At 36.4% G+C, this 27,663-nt stretch overlaps 1 protein-coding gene across 9 annotated transcripts in view; it reads right to left on the reverse strand.

Moving 5' to 3' along the window:
- Positions 1-27,663, reverse strand: part of PHACTR1 (phosphatase and actin regulator 1) — a 622,984-nt gene that overhangs the window by 79,216 nt on the left and 516,105 nt on the right. For all 9 annotated transcript variants that reach the window (XM_031946843.1, XM_023496332.2, XM_031946844.1 and 6 more), the window contains one exon: positions 9,014-9,335. In XM_031946843.1, coding sequence (XP_031802703.1) covers positions 9,014-9,335 — 322 coding nt within the window. The remainder of the gene's footprint in view (positions 1-9,013; positions 9,336-27,663) is intronic.

The raw sequence follows: 27,663 nt of genomic DNA on the forward strand, positions 1-27,663 counted from the left end.
ATTCTCTTAACTGATTTCTTTTATGACCAGTAATACATGTTTTAAGAATAGTTGGTCAGGAGTGAGATATGATGAATAAAAAATGCCACATAGTCAGATTTATATATGCATGAAGTGTTCTGAACATAGTGCTTATAAAATATTTGCTGAATAAGATAGTATACTAGAGTGGAAAGAGTGTTGGAGCCACAGTCAGAAAGACTATGATTTGAATCTTACTTTACCTACTAAATTTGTATCTGAGGACAAATAAATTGATCTCTCTGTAATTATAAAATGAGTATATTAATGGTACCTATCTCATGGTTGAGAAACAAATGAGAAAACATCTCTAAAGTGCTTGGCACTTTATAAATGTTAGTTATTATTATTATTAAATGAATAAATGAATGCTCCATCCAAATATTTATTCTGTTAGTGCCAGTGATATTAATGAATGGTTTATAGGACAGAAAAATGGTTTCCTCTCTAAGACATCATTTTTGGAGTTTGTTTTTGCTTTTTGAACATTCTCAACTTCTTTTCAACTTTTTTCTTTAATAAGCTATTATTGTTCTGTTTTCTCAGCCTTCTTGAAATTTTTATATTTTGGGTTTACATAAGGTCTTAGAGCACTGAATTTCATAAATTGACTATTATATTGGTTAATAACAAAATCACTCTGAGGGAGTGATGGAGTCAGCATGATCCTGGCATGTCAAACTACCCCCATCACCTTCCTCTCACAGCCTGGTGAAGCCAGCCAGAGACCTTGAGGTCTCTGGGAATAATGACATTCAACACTCTTGTCCTGCTTCCGGTAGCCGCAGTTTTTGGTGTAGTTCAGTCATTTCAGTTACGTCTGACTCTTTGTGACCCCATTTGTGGTTTTCTCAGTGAAGATACTGGACTGGTTTGTCATTTCCTTCTCCAGTTCATTTTATGGAGGAGGAACTGAGGCAAAATGTCCAGGGTCTAGACATTTAGTGTCTGAGGCCAGATTTGAACTCAGAAAGATGAGTCTTCCTGACCTATGGCGCTCTATCCATTGCTACATCTACCTATGTGAAGGACTGGGATAAAGGGTTAGTCATGTGGCAAGAACAAGGGTTAAGTAATGGATTTCACCCTTGGAGAACTGGAAGGTATCAGCATGTTGCATGAATTTCCATTTAAATGGAAGCTTCATAGGAGACACTGAAAAAATTCCCACAAGATAGGCAGGCATGCAACTCAACTCAAGTTATAGGGAACACATGTCTCAAAGAGATCACAGATCCTTAAAAAATTAAAGGATTTGTACTTCAGTGCTATAAACTGGGTTACAAAGCTTTTCTTGAATGTGAATTCACCTGATCCACTATCTGATTCATCTTTGAATGTTAATAAGTTAGCATTTGGTTTCTTAGTTTTGGGTACTGAATACCCTTAGGGCTATTCTATTTAAATTCTTCTATTTTGGCAAAAGGCTGGAGCAACTATGGACAAAAAAATCCATTTTCTAATAAGTAGAAACTCTGATCCAAGTTAGGCAAATTTTGAGATTAAGGCAACATAATGTAGTCAAAACCCTGTTAATTTTTTTGGGGGGTGGGGTGGGTGGGAAGGAAGTATGTGTTTTAAAATTAAATTAAAAATTTTCAATTAACAAAAATTTACTTTCACTTCCTCCTATCTCTATGCCTTAAGAAAAAAAGAAAAACAAAACTCAAGCAAATTATATATATATATATATATATATATATATATATATATATATATTAACAAATATGCATAGCTAAAAAAAAACAAATTCCCAAATGGGCTAAATCTAAAAACATATGTTCTATCCTGTCTCCTGAGTCCATCGTCTATGTGTCAGGAGGGAGGAAGTGTACTACTTACCCTATTATCTGTTTTATCTTGGGGAAATCAATTTTTCCATTCTAGCTCTTAGCTTCTCTAACTGTAATATGAAAGTAAGAACAAGACAATCTCTAAAGTCTCTAAATTCTGTTGCAATAGATCAAATCGTCTTTGTATCCCAAGAACAAGAATCATATTAGAATGGCAGATTTAAAAAAATAGTTATAAGAAAAAAAGAAATAATTTCTAGAAAACCAAAATATTCAAAGGTAATTTATACCATATTGACTAGTGGAAGGAAAATGAAAAGTAATAATAATAATAATTGCTAATATTTATATAGCACTTTTTAATATATATTTACATAGCATATGTGAAGCACTATGCTAAATGCTTTACAATTATCTCATTTGACCCTCACAACAACATCATTCAGTCATTTTTCAATTGCATTTGACTCTGTGATTCCACTGGGGTTTTCTTGGCAAAGATTTTAGAATGATTTGCCATTTTCTTCTTCAAATCATTGTACAGAAGAGAAAATTGAGGCAAACAGGGCTAAGTGACTTGTCCAGAGTCACACAGTCAGTAAGTCTGAGACCAGATTTGAACTCATGAAGACAAATCTTACTGGTTCTAAATCCATTTCTCTATCCATTGCATCACTTAGCTTCCCCATCCCCATCCCTGTTTTACAGATGAGGAAAGTGAGACAAACAGAGGTTAAGCAGTTTGTTCAAGGTTACACAAGTTAGTAATCTGAAGTCAAATTTGAATTCAAGTCTTATGACTCCGGGTCTGGACCTCAATCCATAGCACCATCTTGCTGCTAAGATAACAGCATATTAAATAAAAGGAGATAGAGATTATCATAAACTCAGGAGCCCAATTCCTTTATTTTAAAAATGAGGAAATCAAGTTCCAGGGATTTTCCTGAAACCAAACATCCTAGGGCAGAATTGGGATGAGACCCTCTGCTATCTGATTCTCTTCCAGGATATTTTCAAATTTTTACTATTATTTTCAATAGGAATCATAGCTGGAATCCCTAAGTTATTATAAAAGGAAAATTATTTTCTTTGCCTTTCTCATGACTTCTGTTAATATTATTGTATGGATATGGATAAAAGATATGCAGTTGGTCTTCATATCTCAAAAGCTTTCTGGAAGTATTCATTTTGCCTGTATTTTATTATATTAACTATTAGGAGCTCATTTAGCTATAATTATAAATCACCTCTAAAAGATCAAAATCCTATGGAAGATAATGGGTCAAAAGGTTTAACACGGATGTAACAAATCCATTTAATAATAACATTTATATGGTACTTTAAATTTTACAAAGAACTTTACAAATATCTCATTTTTATCTCCATAATAATCCTGGGAGGTATGCAGCATTTTTATGCATTTTATAGATGATGAAGCTTAGGCATCAAAGTTAAATGATTTGCTTAGGGTTAAAGAGTTAGTAAGTATAAGGGCTGAGATCTGAACTCAGGTTTTCCTGACTCTAGACCGAATACTGTAGCCATTATTTGATCTACATTTATGCTCTATTTGGATCAAAAAATATAGAAATATATTCAAATATATATTATGATGTATGAATTATTCACTCAGCTCAATATAAGACTCTATCAAATAAATATTACATGTTGATCCATCTTGATTGTTGATCCATCTTGGGTGATGTATAATTCTGGGAAGTAAGTGCTATGCACATATTATTAATATATTTTACATATTATTAATATATTTTACTCCTAATCTCATTTTACTCCTAACATGTTAAGTTCTGGCCACTATACTGTAAAAGACATCAATTAGCTGGAGGGTTTCAGAGAAGGAAAAATAGGATGAGGAGGGGTCTTGAATTAATCTTAGAAGAGGATCAGTTGAAGAAATTGAACATGTATAGCCTGGAGAAGAGACGATTCAGAGAAGATACAGTTGTTATCTTCAAGTATTTGAAAGGATTCTAATATGGTGGAGGGATTAAGTTTATTCTGTTTTGCCCCAGATTCAGGAACAAAAAGTGGCCTTTATAAAGAGAGCAATTTAGGTTTGATGTCAGGAAAAACTTATAATTATTATTGTTGAGTCTTTCCAATGGTGTCCAACTCTTCATGATCCCATTTGGGGTTTTATTAGCAAAGAAATGGTTTGCCCTTTCTTTCTCTAACTCAATTGATGAAGAAACTTGAAGCAAACTGGGTTGTGACCTGCCCAGGGTCACATAGCTAGTAAGTGTTTGAGACTGTATTTGTACTCAGGAAGGGGAATCTTCCTGACTTTAGGCTCAATAGTCTCTACTCACTGTGTCAACAGTCAAACAAAAGTGAAACGGACTCTCTTAAAAGATGGTGGGTTTCCTCTCTCTGGTGGTCTTCATGAACAGTCTAGATGATCACCTGTCAAGTACTATGTTTTAAATAGAATTCCTTTTCATATGATATTGACCTAGTTAGATGCCGAGGCTCCTTCAAATTCTCAAATTTTGAATGTGATTTTGAAGCTTTGCAGAAGGAGAGAAAAATGATGACTGTCATCTTAGATCTGATTTTGTGTGTAGATAGATGGAATAGATCTGAATGGTGGGATATGTTGGTGTAAGGATAATTCCAACCTAGAAGAGGAGACCTACAACTGTAGTTATGTTTCTGTGGGGGGTCAGACATCCCAAAAGAGAGGAGCCTAAGAAAAAACTGTTATATGGATATTTACAACATGCAAACCAAGAAAAATGAGTTGTAATGAACTGCAGCAAACTCATGTAATTTAACATAATCTATCTTTTTTTTTTTTTTTTTTTTTTTTTGATATAGGAAAGGGAGCTGAATGAATGATAGTAGTTCAAGCTCACTATACCTATATAACATTTGGGATTGTTTTAAAAACCATTTTAGATCTGAATATAAAGGTAACACGTGATCTAGAAAACCATGCCATTGAAGGGCAGATTGTACTAGTTCTTACCAAATAAGAATGGCTTTGAGAATGGACTTGGTAATAGATCTTTTTTCCTATAGATATCAAGACCAGTTAAGATAAGCTCATTATCAGTTAATGTTCATTATCACTTGATGATGATTTGACTTCATCAAATCACAAAGATCTCAGTGAAGAGGGATTATGATAAATATTGGTAGAAATATTCAAACCAACAAAATAAGGATCCCTGAAATATGTTGAAATACATTTTATCACATAATTTTTGATTCAGTGAGACTGGTTTCCTTGCTGTTTAATGAAGAAGACACTCCATATTTTGGTTCTGGGCATTTTTATTGGCTGACACCAGGTTTTCCCTTTTCATCTCTACTTTCTGGCTTTCTTCAAGTATCATTTTAAATTCTATAATCTCCAGGAAACCCATCCTAACCCTTTTTAATTCCAGTGCATTTGTCTCTGTTAATTATTTCCTGTTTACATTGCTATTATATCTATTTGCCTATTTTTATGTCCCATTAGAATGTGAGCTCCTTAAAGGAAGGGATGTCTTTTGCCTTTTTTTGTTATCACTTTAGTGCATATTACATAGCAGGTACCCAATAAATATTTCTGACCAACATTACTTATGCTGGTATGAAAGTATGGACAAGAAACTCTTCAAACAGTCTAATATATCTAAAGAACATTGAAAGCATGGTAACCACTTCCACATACAGAGCACTGCAATATTCAGTAATACTTCCTGAATTTGATGCTTCTTTGAGGTCATAGGAATTATGAATAAAGCAATAATGGAAGTAGTAGCAAGGAGGTGCAGCAGATAGAACCAAGCACATCTAAATTGTAATCCTGCCTCAGACACTCACTTGCTGTGTGCTCCTGACTAGTCACTTAATTGCTCTAAACCTTAGTTTCTTTCTCTGTAAAATGAGAATAGGATAGCACCTATTTTATTGGAGTGTTTAATGTACTCTGTAAATCTGAAAGTTTTTTGCAAGTCCAAAAGTGCTATAAAAATGCTAATGAAAAAGGAAAACAAAACAGGAAATGGCCCTTTATAATCTAGCTGAAACTCATTTGCATCAAGAATGAAATAATGTGGACAGACAACAGGAAGGATTTTACGATAATAAGAAAAGAGATGATCCTTAGAGATTGAAGGGGAATTTCTTGACTAAGTAAAAAAGTGTCTCGTGACCTTGAAGCACCCTCAAGCCTCCCAGGTCTCCTAGAAGACAATGAGCATGTCTAGAAAAACCTCTTTTTAAAAAATCTGGTCAGGAAGGTGGCCTCCTTTCCCCTTGAGGAAAAATCTTGTCAAAATGACAAAAACATTCATTCCATCTGTCCTAGACAGATTATTAAAACCTACTTGTAGTCCTGACCTAGCCTAGGAGGCCAGACAGAAATCAGAGACAAAGTGCTTGGCAGTGGTGACAGAGATTTCTGCTGTCTTGCTTAAAATGTCTAATTCACATCTGTGCTCTGGGCCTAATTCCTTTTTGACATCACATTCCATTTAAGACCCTGAGCCTATGTAGATTTGCCCTCACTCGTTGCATTAACACAATCAAGACAGCAAGAGCTCCCAGACAGAAACATGAAGCGGGGGAGGAGGGTGGGAATGGTATGTTAGTGATCATTCGGGCTTTTCTCTAGAAATTTAAAAAATTCATGATTTAATTGAAGAGCTTGGAGCAATGAAGGCCCTACAGGAAAGGGTATACGTCAGGGTTTGTTTTGGAAATTTCAAGCCCTTGTGCAAATCATAAATTTATTTCTATGTACTGCCTCTGTCTCTATATGTGCATGTATTATATAATGTAATTATGTTATATATATTATGTATTTATATATGTGATCCAGCCTTAAACACATACCCACACACACATACAAAGAACTATGCTAATTGATTTTTTACTTTAAGGAAATTAACACTTGCTTATTATAAAGGGAGGAGAAAAATGGAACTAGAAGATGGTACTATTTAATACATCTTTTAACCATGTTTGTAGCAATGAAGGATGTAAATGGTCATCGAAAGTGGGACCTCACAGATTTGCCAGAAAATATCCATTTCATAAAAAAGAACTGTTTATTTAAAAATCAATAGAAACTAGAAATGCCAGAGTAAATAATTTCTGCCTGTCGGGGGGAGGAATTAATCAATGGCACTTAAGTGTCATATGCCAAGTACTCTGCTAGGCAGGAGCAGATTAATCCTTGCCTCACTTATATTTTATCTGGTAAGGTAATACATTCAAGTATGAGCACATACAAAATATATACAAGATCATTTAAGGAAGGAAAGCATTAGTGACTGGAGGGATTGGGGCAGGTTTCATGTTGTTATTATTCAGTCATGTTTGACTCTTCATGACCCCATTTGGGGTTTTCTTGGCAAAGATATTGGAGAGGTTCACCATTTCCTTTCCAGCTCATTTTACAAATGAGGAACCAAGGCAAACAGGGTTAAGAGTGTTGCCCAGGGTCACATAGCTAGTAAATCTCTGAGACTGGATTTAAATTCATGAAGATGAGCTTCCTGATTCCAAGTTCAGTGCTCTATCAATTGTTCCACATAGCTTCTCTGAGATTTCATGTAGGAGGTGACATTTAAGCTCAAGTTTCTTTTTTTTTTTTAAATAATAATAGCTTTTTATTTTCCAAAATATATGTGAAGATAATTTTCAACATCCACCCTTGCAAAACCTTGTGTTCCAAAATTTTCTCTCTCCCTTCCTCCCCAGACAGCAAGTAATCCAATATAGGATAAACTCATGTGCAATTTTTCTAAATATCACATTTATTTTGCTTAAACTAAAGTTTTAAACAAACTAGAGAGCCAAGGAGGTGAATGTGAGGGGGAAATGGATTCTCGGTAGGAAACACAGCCTTATATAAGGGGCAGAGATGAGAATGATATGAAGAACAGAAAGGCCATTTTCTATGGATCACAGAGAAATATGAAAAAAATGCTAATGTATAAAAAAAACCTTAGAAGGTAATCTAGATATGAGATTGATGAGATTAGTATTGCATTAATCTAGGGAAGAAATGTTGGGGGTCTCAACTAGTGTGATGGCTGTGCAAGTAGAGAGAAAGGGATAAGTAGGAGACATGTTGTGGAGGCAGAATCAACAAAATTGAGTTCTACTGAGGAAAGAAAAGGGACAATTAAATTTGGCCAAGTAGTCTGTTCAAAAATGGCAGTCACCTTAGTGTCAATTCTGCCAGTAGCACAGCAGCATGTGATACTCAGTCTTGTCCTTCTATACTTCAGTTTGCATGGGGAGGAGGCAGAGGATAATTAAAAGATATCAGCTTATTTAAAAAATTCAATCCTCCTCTTGAAATGGAGGATCAAGAAACTGGTTCAAAAACTGAACAAGATAGTGGGAGTTAGACTGGTGTGAAGTATTTCTATTAGAACAAATGAATGAAATAGAATTAAGGGTCAAAAGAACACAGGGCCTATTTAGAGGGTCCAGAGAGTAGTGAACCATCCTAGTCCAGGAATTTTAAACTTGGGTTCCATGGATCCCCAAGGAAGTTATGGATAGATTTCAAGAGGTTCATGAATTTAGAAAGGAAAAGTGAGAAAAGTGAAAAGTTGATTTTTACTAACCTCTTACAGAAATTCAGCATTTCCTTAAATGTGAATGTAGGCAACAAACCACATTCAAAGGAGTCAATGTCTCCCTAAAAATATTTATGACCAATGAACTTGTCTAACTCCCTATTTTTATAGATAAAGAAACTCAAGACTCCTATATAGAAGTTAAATGATTTATCCCAGGTCTCATAACTAGATTTGGGGGGGGGGGGAACAAATAGAATCAGGCCCTAGAGAAATAAATAACTTTGCAACTAGATTCACAACAAATTTTGCAATTAGTTTAACAACAAGAACAGCAACTTCTAGTTAACCCATATTTCCTTTCTTTATTACCAAAGAAAATTTTAAGGCTTCTCTTTGTCACCCCCACCTCCAACTCCCATATTATTTTCTATGATTTCTATTTTTACTTTTATATTGCTTATAAAAACATTTAAAAAATATACTATGTTATATATTTTGGGCCCTGAACTCCCCTAAGGATGGATCCTAGGAACAGGAACCCGGCAAGATGATTATCAATGCTATACTGCCCCTGAGGTCAGTTCTAGGGTCTAAACCCAGTATGGATGGCCCTTCCCTCAGGATATATATATATAGGAAACCTGGCATTACCTTTCCAGTCGCTGCATGGTCATTGCCAGTGTCTTATTCAATTCATCTATCATCCTGCAACCTGATGGCTGCATAGGTAGTGAGCTGGAGGCGGAGGGGAGGTGCTGGCTGTGGCTGCCATACTGCAGCTGATGTTGCAACTGGGATGGCAGGACAGTGTGGTGATGCTGAGCCATGGCCTGCTGGGCACTCTTCTGAGCAGCGTAGGAAGCAAGGGAGAGTTCTGGCCCTCCTAAAGGCATGCAAATCATGACTTTCTTTGGAGGTAGTGGAGGAGACAGTTTCACTGGCAAACAAGGCAATTTCACAGGGGCGCCAGGATCTACAACAGAAAGAAGCAGCGAAGCATGACTTTTAGGCATCCAATGCGAGCATTTGTGTACCCCAGCTCTCATATCTTATTGCTCAGAAGAGGATACTAATCAATGATGGGTAAGCCTGGACCTCCTAAATTGTGGGATTCTTTAGATAAATGTCAGTCCTCCAGGATGCAAAGCATCTTGGGTAGTATCAACAGATGCCCATGAATGTGCATTTCTACCCAATTCCTTCTGATCTCCTCCCTTCAAAGCACACTTTATGGCAAAGGACTCTTGGGGACTTGTTCTAAGTACAAAGAAACAAAATCGAGCTGCCTTGTCACTCATGCGGGCTTCAGCTGTCTATAGTTTCCTCAGCACTTGCCACACAAGGTCAAAATCTCCCTTAAAAGATAAACAGAATAGGAAGAGGAAACTACAGATATTTTAAAAGAAAGATCTGTTGGAACAGAAGGAAGGCTAAGAAGGATTATGGACAAGCAGGACAGCTTTGAAAGCTACAGGTTGCATTTATTATATACTTAAAAAGCAAAGCAAGTTATATATAACAGAGATCTTTAATTTCCTGAATAATTTTATTTTTCTGTTTAGAATGAAAAGTTTAGAATAGAAATATATATATATATATATATATTTAACAATAATGATCTGCTTCTTCCTTTAAACAGACCTGCTTCTAAGTTGAAGTTAAATAAATTGTCAATCTCTGCAAAATGGAATTACTCTTTCATGATACCCAGATTCTTTCTAAGCATTATTGCTTGCTTATATAGTTAAGAGTGATATAGCTTCTAGCAAGGCACTGTTTCCTAATATCAATGAAAGCACAGGTACAGATATTCACTTACTTTTCCTATTTGAAAACAACTAACTAACCAAACAAATAAGTTTGGTTGTCTCTGTCTCTCTGTCTCTGTCTGTCTGTCTGTCTGTCTCTTTCTCTGTTTCTTTCTCTGTCTCTCTGTCTGTTTCTGTCTCTTGGTCTGACTCTGTCTTTTTGTGTCTCTCTCTTTGTCTCTCTGTTTCTGTCTCTCCGTCTGTCTCTTTTTCTCTCTGGATCTCTCTCATCCTTCTAACTGCATAGCTCTATCCATTAATTCCCCCTTCCAATCCCTGCCATCCTGCAAAAAATTTTTTTAAAAAAACAAACAAGAAAGAAAAGCCTCTAAAGCTGAACAGTGCTTTGGGAAGGATCCAGCATGGATCTCTGAAAGGTCAAGCACAAAGCAGCACAAATCTAAACCTCGTTTCATGCACCATCTTGGTCAAGATTAGATCAGACCTGAGAGAGCTTCTCTTACCAGATATAGTCCTCTCAGGGTCTTCCACTTCTCTGAGAATGAGGTGAAACATCGCCAGCTGTTAGCATCTGTGAGCCTTGCTTTTAGGACTCATACTTGGTTGGAACACTTTTTTTCCTAACAAATATGCACTGATCTTAAGATACTGGAAACCCACATTGTCCCCAGAGAATACAAGACTACTGATTTTAACCTCCAATCGTCTGTCTGATTTCTCCTCAGTAAACAGGACTTGTAAAGTGGAATTTAAGCTTTGATTTTTCAATTTTCCACCTGACCTCCATCACTTTTGCTGGATAATTATCATCAGATGAGATGTTTTAAATAGGAAAAATGAGGATAAGACTGTTTTAAATTTCTAATATAATCCATCTGGGGGAATAGCAGTTAAAATGTTGATCATTAAATTGAGATGTTGAAGCTACTCAATTGGGTTGAAGTTATTCATCTGAGAGGTTAGGCAGCTACGGCATAATGGATAGTGTGAAGGACCTGAGGTCAGGAAGATCTGAGTTTGAATTTTGCTTAAACTTTAAGTGCTTCTAGCCAATTTTCTAAGGCACAAAATTGGAGAGTAGTCGTCAATTGCATTGGGAGAGGAGACTTTCTCACCCAAGAGCATTATAGTAAAGATATTGTAAGCACAGACCAAAAAAAGAAAAAAAAAAGAAAAGAAAAAAAGCAGTTCTGTGTACGGCAGACTTTGGATTTCACTGTTCCCATACTTATGCTCAGAAGTAACTGAACCAAAATGATTAGCTTCTTTAAAGCTGGGCGATTTCAGCCCAAACTTAGCACCTGCACATGGTGAGCCAACAGTCCACAGGTGGGAAGGTACCTCCTGTTGGGAGCATCTGCCTGCCTTTCTCTCTCCCAAGGCAGCTGGTTCTGAGTTTGCCTGCTTTAACCCTGACAATCTGGTTAGCAGAAGGCCTAATGCTGGGGAATTATTGCTCTGAGTGCAGAGTCAGTGGTGATTAGAAATTAGATGGAGCTCTTGAAATCCACCTACATGCATATACACATACAAATATTCCCAGCCACATGCATGTTCAAACCTCTATGCAATCTCGTACATACACACATGCTCATGATGCAGCCACAGAGACTCACACAATGATGTACTCATACACATACAACATAGTCATAACATTTCCACCCTACTAAGGAAGCAGCTATATCCAACACTAAAGTCTGGGTGGAGTTTTGCTCATTAGTTCTCTTTGTATCATCATTGACTAATGGGCTCCAAAGACACACTTAAATGAATATTTAAGTCCAAAACATATGCAAGAAAACATCACCAGGACTGAATTAGAGAGAGGTTTTTGCCTTTTTTCCCCTACTAGCAGGGTGGTGGAGTATCTTGATCTGTGATTTTATTGGTATAGAGAACTTCTGGCTAGGAAATCCTCTCTACCAATTCTCTCTGAAACCATTCTAGTACTTGTATTCTTAAGAGAACCATTTGGGGACATTAATGAGTTATATAGCCAGCATGTATCATAGGCAAGACTTGAATTCAGGTTTTCCTGATGCTGAAGTCAATTATCTATCCTCTAAACAACACTATTTCTTTAGCTGGATAGAATCACTCTTATTTAGAACCTTTGAGAACTCAGTCATTCCCAGACCAGAAAAAGTATTTGGGACAGATCTTCTAGGATGGCTTGTGGAAGAATATGGACAAGAATATGGACAAGAATCCCACAGGATGAGAATTTGTGGATGGGTGATAATATGCCACTGGAGGGAATATCTGCATTGAGGAGGTCCTAGATCCAATGAAGTACTGACATACTCAGATAACGTTTTCCAGGTTCTATACTCTGATTAAAGACCATGGACAATTTTCCTACTTTCCATCCTGATTTCCATCTTTTGGATATTCCATTATTTCATACCAAAAACTGAGCAGGGACAGGAGAAGAACACCAACTCAGAATGGGTTATTTTGCTATTTGATTTGGATGGCTTGATGCCTTTTGGGAATAGAAATTGAGAGTAAAGCTCAGATAATTTGTAGGGGAAAGACGCTAACTTCATAGATCTTATCACTACCTGGTTTGTACTGGTGCATTCTATAATGAGCAACAACAACTACTTGACTGGCTTTAAATCCATGTATACCTATGTAATGGCTACATAAGGGAAGGAGATCAAGACAAGCATAATTCAGTCAACAGCATTTATTAAGCTATTACCATATGCCAGACATGGTGCTAAATTCTGGGAATGTAAAGAAATGCAAAAAGATGATCCTTTGCTCTCAAGTAACTCACAATTCAATGGGGTCATAATATGTAAATCACCAAATATGTAAAAGATTCATAATGTGTTCCAAAAGTATTAGTGAAGTTTTATAATTTAATAACTTAAACCTTATTGTTCACTCATGCCCCACTCTTTGTGTCCCCATATAGCGTTTTCTGGGCAAAGATACTGGAGTGGTTTGTCATTTCATTCTCCACTGGATTAAGGCAAACAGAGATTAAGTGATTTTCCCTTCCCATAACTAGTGAGTGTCTGAGATTAGATTTTTAAAGCATTTTATCCGCTGAGCCAAGTCTAGATGATGCTACATTCCAGGGTACCAAAAGTACATGTTGATGTGATGTGACTGTTGATTTTATGAGAACTCCAGAGAGGGAAAAGTGCCATATGAACAGGAAACAGGCAAATGTTTTCAAAAAGTAAAAGAAGATGGACTTCCCAGACTGTAATTTGGCAAAACCTGAAAAAAAATTTAGGATATATTTTTAAATATTCCTTTTTTGTGAGTACTTAGAAAGGGAAAGGGAGATCACTTTATACCAAAAAGGGGTTATCAAGGACATGTATTACCAGAATAATCTCATTTCCTTGTTTAGAAGATTTAGCAGCTCAGAGAAAGTCATAGGCATAGTTCCATAAGTTTGGGCAAATAATTAAAGTTTCTCACTAGATTCCTGAATAAAAGACATCTATGGACTTAGTATACTTAGCTAAATTACAAACTGGCTAAATTACTAAACCTAGATATTATATTACTAAAAACTTTGTGAGGGTTATAGTATTGCGTTTTACCTAAATTATCTCTCCATTAAATATCTAGTACAAGATATTGGATATGGACCTAAAAGATATTTGTGAAGGAAATGAATTTATTAAATGAGGAAATCTCTAGGGAAGCATTTTGGGACTCTATCATTGTATCTACTGAGTCCTATTTGTTCAGTATCTTGGATGAAAACATAGATTACATGCTTATCAAATTTGTAGATGATTCAGAGCTGGGAAGGAAGCTAACTGGGAAAGAACTAACAGCAGAAGAGAGGACTTGAAAGAGTTAAAAAACAGGGTAAATCTAAGAAGAGGAATCTGAATGTGGGCAAATGTAAGGTTTGGGCACATGTAAGGCATGTATATGTAAGGCAATGTAAGGCAAATACAGGATGGGAAAGTTGTGACTTAATAATATATGTAAGAAAGATCTAGTAGCTATATTTTGTATTGCAAATTCAGTGAGTCAACAGTGTGTTGAAGCAGTGAAGGGATTTAATATAAAGACAATTATGATGGAAACAGGTCCCAGAACAAAGGAAGTACTTTTGTACTTTGTACTTTTCCTTCTTACATCATAGCTGGACTTTGATATTCATTTCTGAGAATCATATTTTAGGAAGGGTGTTGTTCATCTTTCGTTTTCAAAGAGGACCAAATGTATTATGGGGTGATGTCTGGACTTGCAAGTGGATTTTAGTGAGACAGAGTTGCACTAAGTCATCAGCTTCACTGTCTCTTCCAGAGTCATCCAAACCCAGCGTCAAGACAAAAGTCAGGATGACTGATGATGGCCCAGGATGTAGTGGATGACCTTGCATCTTCACTGTCTATTCCAAGACGCCTGCTTCTGCTGCCTTCATAATCTTTGGAGGGAATTGTTCTCATCTGCCCATTTCTCAAGGGGAAATACTCACATGCTTCGGGGAGATGTTTCTCTAACTCATCAATGGGTTTGCAACTTATGGGTTACCCTTAACCTGCTTTAGCCCATCTGCCCAGATGGTTAAATGGTCTGGCTGCTCTGCGTGCTCTAGCTTGTTGGAGTCACAGATGAGACTTAGGTGAAAAGTGGACATTAAATGTGGACGAACAGCTCTGAAAAAGGCTTTTTTCGCCAGTGATCCTCATTCTCCTTGAACATCCCCTATATCCCTTAGCGAGAATATTGAAAGAGATTGACAAGTTGGAGCACATTCAGAGGAGAGAGACTGATGGGGAAACAGACACAGCTGTGCTAGTGGGCACTGTGTGAAGGAATGAGGAATGTTTTGCCTGGAGAAGAAAAGACCTAAGGTGAACCTGACAGTTTTGTTCAATTATTTGTTTTCAGGGTTTTCCTGAGAAATAAATATTACACTTGTTCTTCACCTCAAAGAACAAAACAGAGTAGTGGGTAGAAGTTGAAGGGAGACAGGCTTTGACTCAATAAAAATAAACAATTTTCTAACAATTAGAACTGTGCTAAAGTACAATGGCATGCCATGCGAGGTAGCAAATCTCCCTATAACTAGATAGCTTCTTTTGGGGTTAGATTTTTATGATTTTAACAAAAAAAAAATTTTGTTGTTGAGGCAATTAGGATTAAGTGACTTGCCCAGGGTCACACAACTAGGAAGTGTTAAGTGTCTGAGGATTTTAAGAAAATATTATCAGATGAGTAAGCCAAAAACTTGTGGGTTTTCTAATCAAGAATTCCCAGCATTGATGAAATGTTTGAAAGATAAAATAGCCAAGAATTACTCTCCTGGGAGTTATTCTACTGCCTTATTCTCTCCAGGAAAAAAAGATGACACCTTATAGAAGTAATGTCAAATGCACAAATATATTACAGAGCAGGTGGCCTGACCTTGCTTATAAATATTTAAACAGGAGGAACATCTGTCAGTGCAGTGATATATGTGTGTAGGTACACAATGTATATATTCATGTATGATATACACAAACACATGCAATGCATTATAGGCATATACTCAAATACATATACATATATGTATATATGCATACACAGTACATGTATCTGTATGTTATGCAAATATATGCATGTATTTATGTATATACATAACATACATGCATGTATAACTATATGTGTACATACATTTTTTGCCACACCCATGAGGGACTAACTGTTCAAATATTTTTCCCTTGTAGGCTGTCAAGACTTAAGTTAGTGAATGAATAAAACAAACAGCATTTATTAAATGCTTACTTAGAAAGAGCACACCTTATTTATTACTTACTTATTAAATGTTTGGTATGGGTACACCTTCTATCCACACACATTATAAACCCTCTAACCTAAATACATAGTCATGAGTTGGGATGACCAAATCATCACCTGGCAGTGAATTCATTGGTCATGAACTTCTTACCCCTTGGCTTTGCTGACCTCCCTCCCTTCCTTCTTTCCTCCCTCCCTTCCTTCCTTCCTCTCTCCCTCCCTCCCTTCCTTCCTCCCCTCCTCCCTCCCTTGTTTTCCTCCCTCCCTCCTTCCCTCTCTCCCTCCTTCTCTATTTTTCTCCTTCCTTCCTTCCCTTCTTACTTCCCTCCCTCCTTCCCCTCCCTCTCTCCCTCTTTCCCTCCCTCACTCCCTCCCTTCCCTCCCTCCTTCCCTCTCTTTCCTTCCTTCCTTCCTTCTTTCCTTCCCTCCCTTCCTTCCTTCCTCCCTTTCCTCCTTCCTCCCTCCCTCCCTCCCTTCCTTCCTTCCTTCCTTCCTTCTTTCCTTCCCTCCCTTCCTTCCTTCCTCCTTTCCTCCTTCCTCCCTCCTCCCTCCCTTCCTTTCCTTCCTTCCTTCCTTCCTTCCTTCCTTCCTTCCTTCCTTCCTTCCTTCCTTCCTTCCTTCCTTCCCTCCTTCCCTCCTTCCTCTCTCCTTCCTCCCTTCCCTCCTTCCTCTCTCCTTCCTCCCTTCCCTTCCCTTCCTTCCTTCCTTCCTTCCTTCCTTCCTTCCTTCCTTCCTTCCTTCCTTCCTTCCTTCCTTCCTTCCTTCCTTCCTTCCTTCCTTCCTCAGAGTTAAATGACTTGGGTCATACAGCTAGTAAATACAGCCAAATTTGAACTCAGGTTCTCCCAACTCTAGTGCCAGCCTGCTATCCACTGCACCACCTAGCAATCTCAGCTATATTGATTTTCAGTGAGATGAATAGTGATCACCTGAGCCTGAGTCTCTAATTCTTTCCAGCATGGTAACATTTCTTCAATCTGTCTTCCAGTGATCTTGCCTCTGAGAACCAAAGCTAAAGTTTGCTGAAGATTTTTCATGGTTTGCTGAAGCACTGAGAAAGAGCTTTAGTCAAAGATATTACATAATACAAAATAAGTTCAGCTGGAAAAATCATAGGAAGCTGGAAGTGCAAAGAAGTCTGGTCACAGACAAGGAAGCTGATGCCCAGAACATTTCAAGGTCACATAGCTAATTAATGTCAGTTTGAACTAGAACCTGTGTCTTGTGACACGATGTCTAACACTCTTTCTATTAATCCATTGTCTAGTCTTCTTTAGAGAATTAATTAGTACAGCTTCAATGATCCTGGGTTGTACGTATTGACAAGTTCCAATGTTTGCAACACAACCCTTAAAATAAGAAAGTAGAAAAATAGCTTAATTTTGGAGGTGTGAATGTGACACATACTTCTGGTGGAGATTTCTACTGAAATAATAGTAGAAAAGAAAAAGCACTAGATTTGGATTCAAGGGAAGGGTCAAGACACTTTGAGATTGTATCTTCATTTCCTCATCTGTCAAGTAAGAGAGCTGAATGAAACAATTTCTAGGGTTTCTTCCATGATTAATTAACTATGTATGATTCTATCACCTAGATACTAATCTTGGCTTTGTCACTAGTCATTTTGGGAAAGGCTCACCTCTCAGGTTATTTACCTCTAAAATGGGGATAATCGTATTTGATCTGTGTACCATGAAGGTCAATTTTGAAGGTCAATTGAAGTCACTCAGAACACAGGACCTTGAACTCAGTAGATATAATATTCATTGGTTGACTGATATACAATACCATGTTTTCATAATCCTGGCATTGTTAATAATGATCATAGTGACAAGAGAAGAAACACAAACCTGGCTTTAGAATTTACAGAGAATTGATGAGTCCTCTGCAGCGATACTGAATAAGACTTAGTATATTCATAAAAGTGTCTGTGTTGATGGAGGAGAATGAACAAAACCTCCTGTTCTAAAAAGCAGGGAAAATAAACCCAAACTCTGTTTCACAGGGTGATTAAAAACCCCAAGAGAACTATATTTTGTAACTATGACACAAGCCTGGCTTCCAACTTGAGAAGTGAAATGAAAAGTCAAGATTACTTCATCAGTCTGATGTTGCTGGATTGTAGCAAACACAACAAATTATTCTGGATAAAATCATTTTGCTTTCATTGTCTTTCCACATACCTTCCAGAATAAAGATCGTTCTGTGTCTTGGCTATAAAAAGACCATTTATAACTAACTGATAGTAGCTTATTGAGCCCTTCCTCAGTGGAATGGGACTCAGTGTCTCAATGACCAGCTATAATTCTGTATCAGTCATTGGCTATGGTTCCCATGTTCAGTCATTATACAGAAGATGGAGGCACTGAATGCTTGGAGAACTATATGCCAGCAGATGTATAAGGCGCCAGGTACTAGTAGAGGCAGAATTAAAACCTGTTTAATTGCTCCATTTCCCTCAAACATTGAGTCAGATTGTTCCAGGCAAAGGAAGTCATTTACTAATTGATTTTATCATTGTACATCAAAGTTTGCAAAGCACTTTCCATATATCATTATCTTAAGAGAGTCTTACAACTTCACTATAAGTAAGTTTGTAAATAGTAGTATCCCTACTTTACAGTTTGGGGAACTTGATTTGGTTAAGTAGCTTGCCTATGGTCACATAAATGCTAAGTGTGGGAGGTGGGATTTGAATTCAAGGCCTTATGATCCCATGGCCAGCATTGTGTCTCCTACTTCTAATAGGCTCTCAAGAGTTTGAGGAAACTCTGTCTTGTCTTGCCCAACCATATATAAATCATGAATCTCTCTATAATATCCCTGATGAGTAATCATCCAGCCTTTACTTGAAGACTCCCAGTGATGGGGATCTTACTACATATTCCTATATTGATTCTTTCAGGATGATAAATCATCATTATTCAGTACAGCTTAGGATATTCACTCCATCCCTCAAATATATATATGTAGGTAACATTTCTTGAATGTGCATTTTGTTTTTCCTGGAATAGTTTAGAAAGATGAGGGTAGAGCAAGGGATGTGCTAGAACCAGCTTAGATCATCTTGCAGATATTAAATTTTTAGTGTAACCGTTTACATCAAACAATATAAATCAGAGCTTGATTTATTATTTTGTTGATTTTCTAGATTTAAAAGAATTATGGAAAATATTAATCATATTAAACTTAGAAGCATGTGATATGTTATTATTATTATTTTGTCTGGAGATTAGTTATTAAACATTTACTAACACACTATTGGGTAGAGCACTAATAAAGTTATATATTTTATTGTTATTTTATTATGAATAATAATAGCTAGAACTTAAATAGCATGTTGAGATTCACAAAATGCTTAAAAAAATATCTCATTTTACCCTTACAAAACCCTAACGGATAGGTTACTATTATTATTCCATTTTAAAGATTAGAAAAGGCTGACAGGACTTAAGTGACTTGGCCAGAGTCACACCACCAGTAAATTTGAGATCAGATTTAAACCCAAGACTTTGGTCCAGCATGTTATCCACTATACTCTCTAGCTGTTATTTTACATAACACAAATTTAGTTCTCTCCAGTAAGCTAGAGACAGCTAGGAGGTTCAGTGGATAAAGTGCTGGGTGTGGAGTCAGGACAGACCTGAGTTCAAATTTGCCCTCAGACTCTCATCAGCTGTGTGGTGGGAGGCAAGTCATTTAAACTCTATCTTAATCTACTAGAGAAGGAAATGACAAACCATTCCAATATCTTTGCCATAAAAACCCCTTGGACAGCTCTGGCATAATATGGTCCATAGGAACCATGATGAGTCAGATGTGACTAAACAACAAATAAACCAGAAGCTACCCTTTTTACAAGAAATAACCTACTGATGATCAACAACCTTATGATTTATGAATTACAAACATCAGAACATATGATGGTATTATCTTTACAGGGGTTTTTTTGGTAGGTATTTTGGGGGCAGAGGATAGGGGACAGGGAAGCAAGCAGTTCCATCTAGTGTCAAGAGAGGTAGGGATAGTTTGTATTTAAACTGATAACAAGATTTGCCTGATGTATCATTAGCCTGTGGCTCTAGGCAGATATGCAATGGAGAGAGAGCACAGAGGTGGTTAGCTATAGAGGAGACAGAGTGGATCAGAGAGATCACTACTTCATGTGGACAGACTAAAATGAATAGCATTTATTAGCCTGGAAAGGCAGTGACTGACATGGGCTGGGAGCAAAGCTAACAAAACCTTGATGAATATGTTTAGAATGAGCACAGAATTTTTACCTAGTCTCAGAACACTAGAACCAGGGAATTCCCCTTTGGAAATAGAAATAAATGTAGGTCAGAAAAAAGGAAGTCCTACCCTTTATAGCAGGTAGTAAGTTTAGAGAACTCATCATTCAAGAATTAATTATTCAATTATTGTTCTATAAATAATGATCAGCAGAATGATTTCAGAGTGGCCTGGAGAGACTTACATGAACTGATGCTAAGTGAAATGAGCAGAACCAGAAGATCATTGTACACAGCAACAAGATTATATAATGATCAATTCTGATGGACGTGGCTCTTTTCATCAGTGAGACGATTCAAGCCAGTTCCAATGATCTTGTGATGAAGAGATCTATCTACCCCCAGAGAAAGGACTGTGGGAACTGAGTATGGATCACATTCATCCTTTTTGGTGTTGTTTGCTTGTATTTTATTTTATTTCTCATTTTTTTCCTTTTTGATTTGATTTTTCTTGTGCAGCAAGATAATTGTATAAATATGTATGCATATATTGGATTTAACATATATTTTTGCCATGTTTAACACATATTGGATTACTTGCATCTAGAAGAGGAGGTGAGAGGAAGGAGGGGAAATTAGAACACACGGTTTTGCCAAGGTTAATGTTGAAAAATTATCTATGCATATATTTTGAAAATAAAAAGCTTTAATAAAAATTAATTATTCAATTTATAAGATAAAATGACAAATTCTTTAAAGACTTAAGATTTATGTTAAAATGAAAATATTAAGGGAAGATAGGAAATGATAGAATTTTATATTTGTAAGGACTTTAGAGTTCATCTGGTTCATTCCCTAATTTTATAGATGAGGAAATGGAGGTCCCGAGAGTTTAAATATTTTATTTCAGGAAATACAATCACATGGTATCAGGGATGGGACTGAAATATGGTTTTCTAACTTTTATTTTGGGCAGCTAGGTGGTACCGTGGATACAGTGCTAGCCCTGGAGTCAAAAAGAAATCTGAGTTCAAATCAGACACTATGTGATTCTGGGAAAGTCACTTTTCAGTTTCCTCACCTATAAAATTAGCTGAAAAAGGAAGTGGCAATTTACTCCAGAATTTTTGTCAAGAAAACTCCAAAAAGGGTCAAGAAGAATCGGACATGACCGAAGTGACTGAACAACACATTTCCAGTTTGGTCCTCTTTCTAATGCATTGTAGACGTATGATTACAGGATCACAGGCTCCTAGAATTAGACTTGGGATGGGGCTTGAGAGGTCATTTAAGTCTACTTCATTTTACAGAAGAGGAAACCAAGGACCAGAGAAATTAAATAATTTTTTCAAAGTCACTCAGGTAGTTGGTGGTAGAAGCAATATTTGAATCCAGATAATGTGCTTTTTTTTTTTTTTTTTCTGTACTTACTACAAATCTCTATACAAAATGTCTTGAGATTTGTGTCTGTGTGATTACTGTTTCTTCCTTTAGTATATTCCATGCAGCTACAGTAACAGCTAGGTGGCACAGTGGATACAAAGTTGGGCTTGGAGTCAGGAAGTCCTGAGTTCAAATTCTGCCTTAGGTATTTAGTAGCTGGTATAAGCTTGGATAAATTAATCTCTGCCTGTTTTAGTGTCCTAACTTGCAAAACGAGACTAATAAAAGCACCTCCCTTTTAGGTCTGTGAGGAATAAATGAAATATCATGTAAAGCCCTTTCTGAATCTGAAAAGTCCTATATAAATGCTAGGTATTGTTATTATATTATATTTAGAAGTTGGATATTGGAGTGGATGGGCTATGAGTTTGACTCTGGATGAGAATTTACCTTCTAATCTCTCTTTTGAAAAAAAACAAAAAAAAAACAGTTCTATGAATGAGGGGGGGAGAGAGAGAGAAAGAAAGAGAGAGAGAGAGAGAGAGAGAGAATACTAGAAGGTTATCTAATTATTTAATCTCCTAATACCTTAGTTTCCTCCTAACTAAAATGATAAATAATTAATTTGTAATTATTTGTCACAAGATTTATGGGATTTTAAAAGGCTTTGTCATATAGTTGTTTTTCAATTGTGTGATCCCATTTGGGGTTTTCTTGGCAGATAATGTTCTATTTACCATCTTTTTCCAGATCATTTTACAGGTGAGGAAAATGAGTCAAACAAGATAAAGTGCCCAGACCCACACAGCTAGCAAGGCCAGATAGATAGGAACTCAGGAAGATGAATCTTCCTGACTCCAAGCCTAGCATTCTATCCTCTATACCACTCAACTACCCAAAGGGACGAATAGATCACACTAGAAAATAGGGGGCAACCCAGATTTTTCCAAAGCCTATTAGAATATCACAAAATTTAGAACTAGAATGAACCTCAGACATTACTTTGTATAATCTCTCTTGTACATAGTACAAAAATTCTTTCTATAGAACCTTGACCAGGGATAGCAAGTACAAATCTAAATCTACAGGGAATGAGGTAGCATAGTGGATGGAGCACTGCATTTGGAATCAAGAAGGTATGAGTTAAAACTCAGCTTCAGATATTTACTAGCTGTAGGTCTGTAGCTGCAGATAATAATAGCATTCATCTAGTGTTTGTAAAGTACCTAGCATGGAGCCTGGCACCTAATAGGTGCTATATGAATGTGTATCCCATTCTTCTTCCTAAACAGTTGGATAATCATCCAGTCCACATTGTACTATCTAATCTACTTCAGTTCATAGGTGCAACAAATAACCCATCTTTTCATGGAAGTTTTCTGAATTTTATTGGCTGAAACCAAGACCCATTTTATGTCCATGCCATTCTCCTGACTTATTAAACAATTCTGTCTAAAAAAGCAAGCCATTTTGGCCTGATTTATTTTTAGTAGATCCATACCCATCCTGTTTCTGATGACATAGGTCAAAGTTTTAAGAAAGCCTGTGGATTTATAATTCAGGATTAGCCATTAGGAAGTAGGTCTGGAACATCTAAGTGTATTAGCTTATTTTCTGCATTTTGAGGAGAGAAAAAAAACTAACTCATCAGGAAAAAAAACAAGTTTTCTGAATCAAAAAGGAATGCTGTATATTTTTTATTTTTCAGGGCCTCTAGTACTGCCATTACTCTTTCCCCATAGCCAGCCTTTCCTATTAACAAGGTAATAATACCTTTATTGATCTATACCTGAAAGTTTCTAGTGTTTGTGGTACTGTAATAATAGTAGGTCAACATCCCATCCCTCATTCCACCCCATCTTCTATTAAATAATATACTTGAGAAAGAAGTGATTTTATAGCCAGAATGATAAGATTAAGACAGGTTCATAGACCTTTTTAAATCATTTTTGGCCTTTGGCACCTATAAATTAGCCTGAACTTGGGGCACAGACAGAAATCATGACCTTACAAGTGGGATAGCCAGACAAGAAATTGGCTGAAAGTACCTTTGGGTAGAACTCAGAAACTATGGATATGTGAGATTATTTGACAACTGGAATGTTAAATAGAAAATGCTTCTAAAGTTATTTAAGCTGAAGAAGCATCACACATGCCTCTCTTCCTTGTGGGTGTCTGATCTGGAAAGGATGAACTTCATTTTCCCTTTCTTCTGGGCAGTAGTACAAAGCAGAAAATATCATTTTTTTTCTTTTGTGTCTTCATTCTCTTTGTTGCACAAATAGACTTAAGCTGTGATCTGGTACCCAACTTCTGGGTCTACTTTCTGGCATTGGGATTTTGATTTCACTCAGTTCAATACAATCCTTTGGCAAAGAGTATGTGTGGGGGTTAGATTGCAATCTGAATCTTTAGGGTCAGTAAAAAAGGGCAGAATCAGAGTTTATAGATGTCTTCTTTTTTTCCCTTTTCTTTCTTTCTTTTTTTTTTTTTTTTTAGAAAAGCAATTATTACGATGTCATAAGAAAGGGCAACTCCCAGCAGACAAGATGTCAGTAGAGAAGTGCTAGGTAATATTTTTAAAATGTATATTTTGTTATCAGACTAGGAAATATTTTATTTGGGATTGAAACTTTGGTTTTATTGGCAATGTCTTATTAGGCAACTGTAGATTATGGCAAGGATTTCAGGAAACTGACTAAAGAAAATCCTTACAAAGTTATCTTTCTGGTTCTTTTAAAGAAGGGGTAAAATTCAATGTCCCAATGGTCCAATGCCTATCCTCCCTCTTTCTGATACAGTATAGTGCTGGTAGATAATGAAAAGAATAAGATAACTGGGATATATCCATTGGGGACAGAGTAGAGAATAGATTCTTGAGGTTGGAAGGGACCTCAAGTCTGAGAGAAAGAAGAAGGGAGGAAGAAAAGAAAAAAAAGAGAGGGGAAACTAGAAGAGAAGGAAGGAAGGAAAGAAAGGAAGGAAGGGGAGAAGAGAGGGAGAAAGGAAGAAAGGAAGGAAGGGAGGGAGGGAGGAAAGGAGGAAAGAAGGAAAAAATTCCCAAATGTGTAGATTTGACTTTGTAACCTTGAGAATGACTATCTATCTATCTATCTATCTAAAACATTCCTTTTGTTTAATAAGATTTGAGTGACAGATTCTCATTAAACACATTTAAATGCTGGGGTAGTAATGCCAGAGGCTAAAGAGACTATTTGTCAGATAAATTTGTGGTTAACATTCCAACTATAGCAATGTTTTCATAATACAGTAAGCATCCATGTATAGATAGCACAGCTCAGCTCTGGACAAGTTCACATTAACCAAAGCCCTTGTATACAAGAATCCATGATGGTTTCCTTCCCTAGCTGCTTTTTTCTAATTGTAGACAAGTGTGCCCCATGTGATTTATTCCTGCTCCTTAGCTGTTGTGCCTGAATCTTATAGGCCTATTATCAGAAAAAATATTTAAAAGTCAAACACAACAAAAATACCTTCTTTGCACAGTCCAAGAAGGCTGAGCACTAACAGAACAGTTTCTCTTTAAAAGGACAATAAGCTGTTTGTAATCTAAAAATAAAGGAAAGGGGGAGATTTTTAAGTTTTAGAGAAAAGTATCCACTGATTCAGTTGGGGTATAACTTTGACTTTAGGAATAGTTAGATTCCAGTGTTGACTCTCACATACATTAGCTGCATTAATCTCTGTATTTCTTTGGGCAAATCTCTAGAATAGAAGTAGCAGATGAATCGTTGACCTGTTTTAGTGGAGGGAATTCATCAAACTGCTAAGGAACCAAGCCATCCCACACCCTTTGCTGATTTTTTTTTTTAATAAAAAGAGAGGGGAGTTAGAGTCAATAAGGTAAGGAAGGAGACAGTAATGGGAGAGAGTTGCTTTTCATCCACTTGGATGAAGAATGTACAAGGGAATTGGTAAGAAAAAGAATGCCCCCATTTCTTTTGTCATCATTTTGATGATCAAATGGAAAAAAGAGCCAAATCTCAGAGACACTTCTGTCATCCTCTCATTGGTCACATACCTGGAATGAACTCTATTCCAGGAAGATATTTCCTTCAGAATGCTACAAGACCATTAACCACTGTCACCCTCCATTAGTCATACCTGGTAACTCTTAGTCTGTCCTCTGTCCCCTTTTCAAAAATGTCACTAGAACAGCAGACATTGAAAACATACATACAGGAGAAGCTATAAGTCTAGAGTTTCAGTATCCTTATTTTATTAATTCTTTTACTCAACCTGCAGATGTCTCTGGAGTAATTAGCAACAGAATAGGGTTAATGTGGTTGCCTCATTGTGATGCTGATTCATTATGACTGATTGCTCAGTTACACAGATTATGCAAGTCTAATTAAGTGAAAACCCAAAAGGATAGCATGAAACATACCACATGTAGATACCTCTGTCTTCCCCCTCATTTTCTTTCCACCATCTTTCGAAAGGATGCTGAGAACATTAGGATGAACCTATTACTCTTTAAATGCTTTGATTCATTAAAGGATGGAAATGTAGGAAGTAAAGTTTACAGATAATACCAACTTACTATTCCTGAGAAAGAATAAATTAGGCTGGAGAATGAGGCTAATTTATACTTTCCTATTCACGTTGTTTCTTCAAAGAAGACCTATGTACATAAGAATGATTGCTTTTGGCAATTGGATTTCTCCAGGGTTTGTACTTAAGAGTAAATATATGTTCCCTACTTTTACAAAAGTCCAATGAACAAGAATTTGAATTTACAAGACCGAATAAATGAAAGCATAATTCAGTCAGGAAGTTCTGTTGATTCTTTCTTTGAAACAGTTCTTTCATTTCCAGTTAGTTCCTTCTTTTTCATCCCCACTGCCACCTCTAGGCATTCTGCCTAGAATAGCTTCCCATACTAACTGGTATCTCTGCTTCTAGTCTCTAACTTGTTCAGCTTTTGGCTTTCTAAATCACTTTCATCATGATACTCCCTTTACTGAAAAGCTCTAGGCCCATTATATAGGAGCATTACAGGACAAAGTTCAAACTATTTAGGCTAGAATGTAGCACTCTCTATAATTTGGTTGTGTCCTATTATGAAAACTTTACTCTCCAAAAATACATTCTTCACCAGAAAAGCCAGCATCTCCTCTGTCCTTGGAAGATGAAGTTCTTATTCCTAATTAAACTGTTCTCTTCTTTTAGGATGTCCATTTTCCTCTCCTGTACTTAGCCAAATCCCATGTAGATTTCAAGGTGTGAATAGAAGCCCAACTTTTTTATAAGGCCTCTCATAATACTCTAGCCCACATTGGTCCCCTCCTTTCCTCAATTACTAATATACATTATGTCTATCACTCATTTAAGGATTTTTATCAAATACTACCTTATATTCTTAACTACTTCTTATCTATATGTATCTCCATCTAACTTGTAGAATGCAGGGGTATTCTACAAAATTTTAGTAACTATCACAAGATAAGGCAATATTTTTCTTTATGGTTTTTTTTTTTAATTCCAGGTTGATGATTTCACTGATGTGGAAAAACTTTGGTGTAGAAATATCAATGGATATTATACTTGACAGGGAAAGATCTGTAAAGTTTGTTTTTTAGTATTTAAGTAATTATTTCAATATAATTGGTTTCCTTTGTAAATCTATTATTTTCTTTTATATATTTAAAAGCTTTATTCTGAGAAGAGCTTTCCTAAAAAAGGCCACTGAGAGATCAAATGACGTACTCAGAATCAGAGTCAATAGTATCAGAGATAGCACCTAAACCTAGGTCTTCCTGGCTACTCCACATTTCATCTTGTATCTTACCCCAGTCATTTATTATCATATAGAGGCTAAATATCTGTTTGATGAATCAAAAAATAAAATTTATTTCATATCATTTTTGGGGAATATTGTTATTAATAATATTGAATGAGTTACGAATAGAAATAGTAGAAGAAAATAGCCTCTTGAAGGAACTTTAGTACTTTTGGAGAATCTGTCTTTCTGAATGGCATCTTGAGCAAGAAACTAGGAGACAGATGGGCAAATGTTGCTGGCTTTTCTGGTAAGCTGCTGTTGATATAAAAAAATCAATTAATTTACCTATGCCTCAGCTTATTCCATCTGTAGAATAGGTGAATATTGTCTTTTCCAGTTTAATTT

Source organism: Sarcophilus harrisii, chromosome 1 (genome assembly GCF_902635505.1).
Source record: "Sarcophilus harrisii chromosome 1, mSarHar1.11, whole genome shotgun sequence".
Classification (NCBI taxonomy): Eukaryota; Metazoa; Chordata; class Mammalia; order Dasyuromorphia; family Dasyuridae; genus Sarcophilus; species Sarcophilus harrisii.